Source organism: Macrobrachium rosenbergii, unplaced genomic scaffold (assembly GCF_040412425.1).
Source record: "Macrobrachium rosenbergii isolate ZJJX-2024 unplaced genomic scaffold, ASM4041242v1 60, whole genome shotgun sequence".
Lineage (NCBI taxonomy): Eukaryota > Metazoa > Arthropoda > Malacostraca > Decapoda > Palaemonidae > Macrobrachium > Macrobrachium rosenbergii.
In genome coordinates this window covers 803,278-813,277 of record NW_027100732.1, presented here as the reverse complement: position 1 = coordinate 813,277, position 10,000 = coordinate 803,278, and the positions used below count along the sequence as shown (strand labels likewise).

Here is a 10,000-nt window from a genome sequence, read left to right as displayed (position 1 = left end):
TTCAAATTGGGCATTTTTCCAGAAACGTGGCAAAAGTACCTTAGGCGTACCACAAGGGGTGCTGTGTGGTCCTACAGCCATTTGAAATTCGGCTTTTTTCTTCTCCATATTAGTTACGTCAGGGTCTGAGAATGATTAATGGAAACTCTCTCTCTCTCTCTCTCTCTCTCTCTCTCTCTCTCTCTCTCTCTCTCTCTCTCTCTCTCTCTTTTAAAGTTTTTATTTACACGAGGGAAAGAGAAAAATCCTTTCATGGTATTTTAGCTCTCAGTGAGGAATGGAAACTCTCTCTCTCTCTCTCTCTCTCTCTCTCTCTCTCTCTCTCTCTCTCTCTCTCTCTCTCTCTCTCTTTTAAAGGACTTTGTGATACCCCAAAGATAATTAGGCTTGACTAATGTTCCACCATTTTGACAATCTCGCGCCAACCGTTTTCAGGATCCTTGGAGGGAAATATTAATCATATTAATCATTTTTCTTGATATGTTGGGGGGTTATAGGCCCCACCCACCCACCCCCCCTATCAATCCATACCTTCTCTGGGGCATTGAGTTAGGCCCTTGGGGCATCTTGGGGTATTTTGGGTTGGGTATGTATGTATAAATATATATATATATATATATATATATATATATATATATATACAAGCACATACTGTATATATTAAAATCAATTTTTTTCAACTCTCCATTAACATTTCTCCAAAAAAAATCATACCAACATATAATTCAAACATCCGCCATTAATTTTAAATCAAAATAACTCCAAAAAAATCATTAAAAATCAATTAAAAATCAAAAAATATAAAATTATTTTGTTTGTTTACATTTGACACGAAGTCGAAGTTTCACATCATCTTCTTCTTCCCCTTTTCAGGCAAACTGCTGGAATCCCTCAAAAACAACAGCGTGGGCGCCGCCGTGGGCGTCGACGGAGCTTCCGCCGCTGAGGGCGAGCCGCCCACACCGCCCCGCACCCCGCTGAGGGAGAACGCCCACATAGGGTCGCCTATGGACGCCCTAACACGCCCACCTTCTGCGCTGGACTCGTTTCATCAGCACGCCTTCCACGCGAGGGTGAGTTGAAGTCTCTGGGATATTTTGGGTTTTTGGGGGATTTGGGGGTTTAAATGGGGGCCATATTGGGTTTAAAGGGAGGGTAGGGCTTGCAGCTTCATCCTCTCTCTCTCTCTCTCTCTCTCTCTCTCTCTCTGTACCTGATTCTGTCTTGAGTTTGGGAATTAAAATGTCTCAGAAATTTATATATTTGGGGGTTAAGGGGGGCGCATATTGGGTTTATAGGGGGGCAGGGGGCTTGCAGCTTCATCCCCCCCCCCCTCTCTCTCTCTCTCTCTCTCTCTCTCTCTCTCTCTCTCTCTCTCTCTCTCTCTCTCTCTCTCTCCCAATGAAGCCTTGTAGCGATTCACTTATCGTGTCTATTTTATCTCTTGACACATCGTTCTCCAATTCCCCCCTCTCCCTCCCTCCCTTCCTCCCTCCCTCTCCCTCCCCCTCCCTCCCTCACTCTCCCTCTCTCACTCTTCCTCTCTCAATCCGTGATTTAATGCTTGTGATAAGACCACTTCGGAAGGTCCAGAAAAGGAATGGTGTATATATACGTATATATATTTTTATTTTATTTTATTTTTTTATTTCATTAATGGGTGAGGAAAGGAAAGGGGGAGGGGAGGGGAGGGACAGGTGACAGGGAGGGTTTATAAAGCTGTTGTTGATGGGGGGAGGGGTTGCTCGTCGTTGGAAACATCACGAAAAGCTTGTGGAAAAAATGGATAATATAATTAACATATTCACGTTGATTAGGAGACGCATTGAAACCTCTATGCTGCTTTTACTGGCTAACAAACCTACTTTTCACGCTACTTAACCTAGTAGCAATCCATTGAAAGGCTACTTCTGCTACTGGGAACACCAGGAATGCTAATTTTCCTGCTAGGAATACCGGGAATGTCGCTTCTCCAACCAGGAATGCTACTGTGGCCACTTATCAAGTCGAATCGCACCAAAGTATTCCAGTGCAGCTTCTACTGACAAATTACTTTTCAACGCTACTTTTCCCAGTAGCAGTCCAATGAAAGGCTGCTTTTGCTACTTGATCTACTGCTTCTACTACTGGAGGCTACTTCTTGATCCCTGGAAAGACTCAGGAGAGAGAGAGAGACAGAGAGAGAGAGAGGGAGAGAGAGATATGCAAAAGGTATTTACTTGGTATTTCAGTGCAGGCTCTACTGACAAATATTACCTTTAAATGCTGCTACTTTTCTCAGTAGCAATCCAATGAAAGGCTGCTTTTGCTACTTGATCTACTGATGCTACTACTGGAGGCTGCTTTTTGCTCCTTGGAAAGACTCCAGGAGAGAGAGAGAGAGAGAGAGAGAGAGAGATATGCAAAAAGGAAAGCGCTTAGAGCTCTGGGCTGGATCAGTCGAACTGGGGGTACTAGTGATAATGTGGCCATTTGTATTCTGGGCTGGTCCTTTGGGGAGGAGGAGGAGATTTCTGGGGGCACGGAGGGGCACTGAGTGGGCACTGGATGGTGGAGGAGGTGGAGGACGGCCACGGGATGGTGGAGGTGGGTGTCGGGCATCGCTGGATGGGCATAGGGGCACACAGAGAGAGAGAGAGAGAGAGTGGACTAGTAGGAAATATAGCTCTCATGCCCAGCTCTTTAGTTGCCCAATACAACACTTCATTCTATGCCCGGATTGTGAGTGTACATATCTCTCTCTCTCTCTCTCTCTCTCTCTCTCTCTCTCTCTCTCTCTCTCTCTCTCTCTCATTCTTTCCAGGGTCACCGTTGAAAACGCCACATATCTGAATATACTTCTTGTGTGTCAATGGTGGTTGATTGATGGAAAATTTTAATTTCTCTCTCTCTCTCTTTCTCTCTCTATCTGTCTCTCTCTCTCTCAGGGTCAGATGTCCTTCTTCAGGAGTCCTTGTGGTGGGACGAGGAGGCGGGGGCGGGGGCGGTATAACTTGACCTCAGGAGGTCAAGGCCAGGTCAAGTTTTTTTTTTTCAAGTTTTTGATGAAGGTGACCCAATGTGTTGACAATATGCCTTTTTCTCTCTTCTCCCTGTTTCTCTCACAGTCGTTATTGCTCCTAATCTCTCTCTCTCTCTCTCTCTCTCTCTCTCTCTCTCAGACCCCCTGCGAGGTAACCTAGCCGACGCCACGGCCACATTCATAATGGCCCTGGACAGGACTATTTCCTTCAGCTTCTGGGCTCTCTTTCTCTCCCTCTGTCTCTCTCTCCGTCTCTCTCTCTCACTCCACCAGGTAGAGTAACTCTCCCTCTGTCTCTCCCAGGCGGGAGAGAGAGAGAGAGAGAGAGAGAGAGAGAGAGAGAGAGAGAAAGAAAGAGATAACTGAGTCGAGTCTCTACGGGTGGGCCTTCGGAACCATCTTCTGTTAAGGGTAGCTCCATAGTGAATCTATCTCTCTCTCTCTCTCTCTCTCTCTCTGTCCCTCCCCCCTTTAACCCCCCCTAAGGGGGGTGTACACACACTCTATCTCTCCCTCTGTGCGCAGGCGCCACGCCCTCTCTCTCTCTCTCTCTCTCTCTAAGAAAGAGAGAAAGAGACATTGTTTAATGAAAATGGCGATCTCGATCTCGCAAGGGCGTGGCTTTACGTCCCACCAAAAATGTTTGCATTAATTGCTCCCCATCGGGGGCCAGGGCGGCGTGGGGGACACCGCAATCGAACTCTCTTTATTTTCACACATATCTCTAATCCGGGGACAACCCCCTTCGGCCCCGGATCAGAGAGAGAAGTGTGAAAATAAAGAGAGTTCTCTCACGGTCGCGTCGAGTTTTGTCGCTGTTTCTTTGCATAGGTCTAGAATTCTTGCTTTGTATCCCTCGTTTATTTCAATTTTCTCTCATTTTCTCTAATTCTCTCTAACTCTCTTTGAAGTTTCTCTAATTCTCTTTATTTTCTCTCATTCCCCGCCGCGATGACGTCACCAGAAAACGTCCAGGCCTAAAATAAAAAAAAGTATTTTGGTCCTAGACTTGCCTGTGACGTCACGAGTCCCTCTGGGCCTGTGGGAATGGGCGGGTTACCCGGGGTATTAGATGCCCGCCGGATGCCCGGGTATAACCGTGTTAATAAGACATACCCGACTGTCGTGTATAAATCGTGGGCTCTGTCGTGGCCGTAATGGATTGCACGAAGCTATTGGTCCAAGATGGCGGCAGGCTGGTGTTTATAGAGACCTATATATATATATCAGGCGGTTTTTATAGATAATTGGGAGGTTTTGGTAGCGTTATTTAACCGTCAGTTCATCGTCGTGATTGTTATTTACAAGTGTTTGTCGTTATTTACACGTGTTTGTTAGTTTTTGATGGTAATTTTTGCGATTAAGTTTTATTTTTTTGACAAAGGAGAACATCGGTTTGTCTAAACCCATGCCAATTAAAACCTACTTTTTGCTAATAAAAATAGATTAATAATGGAATTTAACGTTAATTAACATTATTTGACGTTAATAACATCTTCGTTATATATATAACAAACGTTATAGTTTCATTTCGAACGTAAAAAAAGGGTTTAAAATCATAATTATTGAGGAAGGAAGATTAATGATGGATTTTAAACTTATATAGGTCTAGACGTGACACCTTCTTGGTAATAAAATTAGAGTATTTAACCTTATTTACGTTAATTAACGTCAATTAACGTTAAATTACGTTAATGTCGTCTTTTCTACGTCTATAACAAACGCTGCAAGACGTTAAAAACGTTAAAAAAACGTTAAAATCATAATTATATGACAGGGTGTGCTCCTGATGAGTCTAGACCTACATACGTAGATTACACACCTTTTTTATATATTATTTAACCTTATTTACGTTAATTGACGTTAAATTACGTTAATGTCGTCTTTCCTACGTCTATAACAAACGCCTTAAGACGTTAAAAACGTTAAAAAAACGTTAAAATCATAATTATATGACAGGGTAGGCCCCTGATGAGTCTAGACTAATGTAGAGTAACTCCTTTGTTTTTGGTAATAAAACTATATTATTTAACCTTATTTACGTTAAATAACGTTAGATTACGTTAATATCGTCCTTCCTACGTCTATAACAAACGCCTTAAGACGCTAAAAACGTTTAAAAGTTATTAAAATCGTAATTATGTGACGGGGTAGGTTCCTGATGAGTCTAGACGTATGTGGAGGAACCATATTTTTACGTCAAGGAAACCCATATTTTTTACGTTAATTTACGTCGATCGACGTTAAATTACGTCAATGCCGTCCTTCCTGCGTCTACGACGAAGCTATAAGACGTTAAAAACGTTAAAAAAGGCGCATAAAAGGCGATTGTGAATGGCGAGTACCACCCGATTTATCTGATGTCAGATCTGGGCTTATCGTTCTTTTTCATTAAAAGTCCGGCAGTCTAAAAAATTGTATAGTCACCCTTTCAAATCGATCGATAGGGCCCCCCTGAGCCCCCTAGCCCCTCAGGTCCCTTAGCCGATAACCCCTCCAGCCCCCCGGACCCCCAGGGTCCCCCTAGACCCGTCCCCCGGGGGATAAATAAAAAAAAAAGGGGGGGGAGTTCTCGTCGAAGCGGAGCTTAATTTGAATAACAATACCGACCATTTTGAATCGGTCGGCTCTCGGATCTTTTATGTTTCGTCTCTCTTTCTCGCTCTCGCTCTCGCTCTTTCGCTCCCCGGCTCTGTCTCTCCCTTCGTCTGTCCCCGCCGGAGGTTTCCCCCGCGGTCTCCCGGCCCCAGGGTGTCGCGTTTTGGCGGAAAAGGCCTCGAAATTGGGCGGATTTTTTTGATGGGCCGGGAGTGGTGATGGTTGCATATGGCGCTTCTCGCCACCTGCAGACGGGCGGCGAGTTGCCGCCGCTGGAATTTGGCGGCGATTAATCGGCCACCTGACCTAATTGCCGCCTTGTAATCCCTTCGAATGGCGCGTTAATCCGACGAAACGATTGACGACGGATTCGTCTCGTCGGTCGCGGGCGGAAACCGCCCGCTTTCGCCCCAAAACCGCCCGAATAAATGGGGCGGTTTAATACCCGAACCGGCAACCGCATTCCAGCATCGTCGGGGACACTACCGGACTCCGGCTCGAGATAGACTTTTTTTTTTTCTTTTTTTTATTATTTTCCGGACTTTTTTCCCGCTTTTTTGGGACTTTTTTTTCTTCCTCGGCGGACTTTTTGTCTTTCGTCGCTTCCTGACGCGTTTTTACGCCCGGGACTGTAAGTGGAAAAATGTAAATTGGCGTTTTATCTTGTTCATCGAGGTTTTATGGCCTCTTAATACGAGCAGAGTTAGGTCTTCTTCTTCTTCTTTTTCGTGTCCTTTTTGGGCCTTTTTTCTCCTCGCTGAGGACATATAGGTGTATATAGACCCTATAAATTAGAGCGTCAAGGCCTGTACTCTATTTATGATGTATATAGACGCATATAGATCTATAATTACGATATTATGACCTAAAAACGTGATGAGTACAATGTCCTCTCATTAAAGGTCTAATTTCTTCGTCTTTTTATTCTTTATCTTATCCTATTTTCTCCTCATTGAAGACATATAGGTGTATATAGACCCTATAAATTAGAGCGTCAAGGCCTGTACTCTATTTATGATGTATATAGACGCATATAGATCTATAATTACGATATTATGGCCCTAAAAGCTTGATGAGTACAATGTCCTCTCATTAAAGGTCTAATTTCTTCGTCTTTTTATTCTTTATCTTATCCTATTTTCTCCTCATTTAGGACATATAGGTGTATATAGACCCTATAAATTAGAGCGTCAAGTCCTGTACTCTATTTATGATGTATATAGACGCATATAGATCTATAATTAGGATATTATGGCCCTAAAAGCTTGATGAGTACAATGTCCTCTCATTAAAGGTCTAATTTCTTCGTCTTTTTATTCTTTATCTTATCCTATTTTCTCCTCATTTAGGACATATAGGTGTATATAGACCCTATAAATTAGAGCGTCAAGGCCTGTACTCTATTTATGATGTATATAGACGCATATAGATCTATAATTACGATATTATGGCCCTAAAAGCTTGATGAGTACAATGTCCTCTCATTAAAGGTCTAATTTCTTCGTCTTTTTATTCTTTATCTTATCCTATTTTCTCCTCGTTTAGGACATATAGGTATATATAGACCCTATAAATTAGAGCGTCAAGGCCTGTGCTCTATTTATGATGTATATAGACGCATATAGATCTATAATTACGATATTATGACCTAAAAACTTGATGAGTACAATGTCCTCTCATTAAAGGTCTAATTTCTTCGTCTTTTTATTCTTTATCTTATCCTATTTTCTCCTCATTTAGGACATATAGGTGTATATAGGACCTATAAATTAGAGCGTCAAGGCCTGTACTCTATTTATGATGTATATAGACGCATATAGATCTATAATTACGATATTATGACCTAAAAACTTGATGAGTACAAATGTCCTCTCATTTATAGGTCTAATTTCTTCGTCTTTTTATTCTTTATCTTATCCTATTTTCTCCTCATTTAGGATATATAGGTGTATATAGACCCTATAAATTAGAGCGTCAAGGCCTGTACTCTATTTATCATGTATATAGACGTATATAGATCTATAATTACGATATTATGGCCTAAAAACTTGATGAGTACAATGTCCTCTCATTAAAGGTCTAATTTCTTCGTCTTTTTATTCTTTATGTTATCCTATTTTCTCCTCATTTAGGATATATAGGTGTATATAGACCCTATAAATTAGAGCGTCAAGGCCTGTACTCTATTTATGATGTATATAGACGCATATAGATCTATAATTACGATATTATGACCCTAAAAGCTTGATGAGTACAATGTCCTCTCATTAAAGGTCTAATTTCTTCGTCTTTTTATTCTTTATCTTATCCTATTTTCTCCTCATTTAGGATATATAGGTGTATATAGGACCTATAAATTAGAGCGTCAAGGCCTTTACTCTATTTATGATGTATATAGACGCATATAGATCTATAATTACGATATTATGACCTAAAAACTTGATGAGTACAATGTCCTCTCATTAAAGGTCTAATTTCTTCGTCTTTTTATTCTTTATCTTATCCTATTTTCTCCTCATTTAGGACATATAGGTGTATATAGACCCTATAAATTAGAGCGTCAAGGCCTTTACTCTATTTATGATGTATATAGACGTATATAGATCTATAATTACGATATTGTGGCCCTAAAAACTTGATTGGAGCAATGTCCAACCTTTTATAGATCTAATATCTTTGTATTTGTGATATATAGGCGCCTATAGACCCTATAAACTAGGTCATCATGTCCTAAAGGGTATATCTATAATATGTCAATGTCTATAAATCTATAGATTACTATATAATGTCCCAAGTTGTATTTTATGACTCAAAAAAGTGATTAGAACATTGCCATATCAATTATAGGTGTAATTTCTCCCTATTTATGATGTATATAGATACCCATAGGTCCTATAAATCAGGGCATCGCGTCCTAAAGGCTGCATCTATATCTATAGATCTATATTAATCTAGATTAATAGACGTACATCTATAAATCAGGGCACTGAGACACTTGAGACGTTCGTAAAGGTCTGAAACTTGAATGCAATGCCCAATAAACCTATTACCACCTCCTCCGCGCCCGGGGGGCACTTTGGGGGCATTTGTGTAAGAAGAAGTGGGCATTTGGCATAACATGCCCTCACTCCCGCCTGTCAGACGGTCGACTTAGCGCGAGGCATGCCCAGGAAATCGGGGCATTTGGGCCATTTGAAACCGGGGTATTTAAATGAGCAAATACGTGCCCGAGCTGTACGGCGGCGTTTTGGGGCACCTGCTAGGGTATTAGTGCCCATAAAAGAGACATATTTAATTAAGGGTCCCTTACGCAAAGTGGGCAGATCGCCGTCAAGTCTTTGACGTTTGTGGGTATCAGTGGGTATGGGTATGGGTATGGGTATGTTGTTGTTGAGAGAGAGAGAGAGAGAGAGAGAGAGAGAGAGAGAGAGAGAGAGAGAGAGAGAGAGAGAGATATTATATATATATACGCCCACCTCATTGACGATTCAATGGCATGACTACTGTCTTCGCATACATTAGAGAGAGAGAGAGAGAGAGAGAGAGAGAGAGAGAGAGAGAGAGAGAGAGTCCTCTATAAATATTAATATTCATATTGTGTTCCCTTGCACTTAACTGGGCATTAGTCAAGCACTAGGGAGGCTCTCTCTCTCTCTCTCTCTCTCTCTCTCTCTCTCTCTCTCTCTCTCTCTCTCTCTCTCTCCCTCGAATTCAGATGGGAATCGTTGGCGGAAAGTCTTTTAAAAACTTTAAAAATCAATAAAATCCGGAGGTTTTGGGGGGTTTAAAATGAGTGTATGTTGGTTTTCGGATATTTCGTTGTATATTGAGTTTGTCAATAACCTCAGGTTATTGTCAATAACCTCAGGTTATTGTCAATAACCTCAGATTATTGTCAATAACCTCAGGTTATTGTCAATAACCTCAGGTTATTGTCAATAACCTCAGATTATTGCTTTCAAACGTGGTGTATATTTTTATCTCAGCGTGGAAAAAAAAAAAGTGATAAAATCGCTCTGAAACATCGGAATTTATCACGTCACGAAATAAACGTCGGTATTAATCGATAGACTGATCTTTTATCTATCAGTCAACGGCAAAAATAACGCCTAGAAGGCCGTTATTGAATGCGTTATTGCCGAAACAATAACGGGGGACTTTAAACTTCGACTCGGAGGAAAATGGTGAACTGTACTTCACCGGCAACACGAAAAAAAAAGTGGTCCCTTTTTCTCCACTTTTTTCCCCGCTTTCCGCGAAAGTGTCAACCGCCCAACGTGCAGGAACACTTTAGGGAACACTTTAGGGGCCAAAGTGGCACCAGACTTGGCCCCTAACGGGCCACTAAGGGGCCACAAATGCCCAAATCATCGCCGGGGA

At 41.8% G+C, this 10,000-nt stretch overlaps 1 protein-coding gene across 1 annotated transcript in view; it reads left to right on the top strand.

Annotated features, from left to right (window-relative positions):
• The window catches only part of LOC136838324 (zinc finger protein castor homolog 1-like), a 56,548-nt gene that overhangs the window by 15,632 nt on the left and 30,916 nt on the right, over positions 1 to 10,000 (top strand). The window contains exon 2 of the mRNA XM_067103228.1: positions 874 to 1,073. Coding sequence (XP_066959329.1) covers positions 874 to 1,073 — 200 coding nt within the window. The remainder of the gene's footprint in view (positions 1 to 873; positions 1,074 to 10,000) is intronic.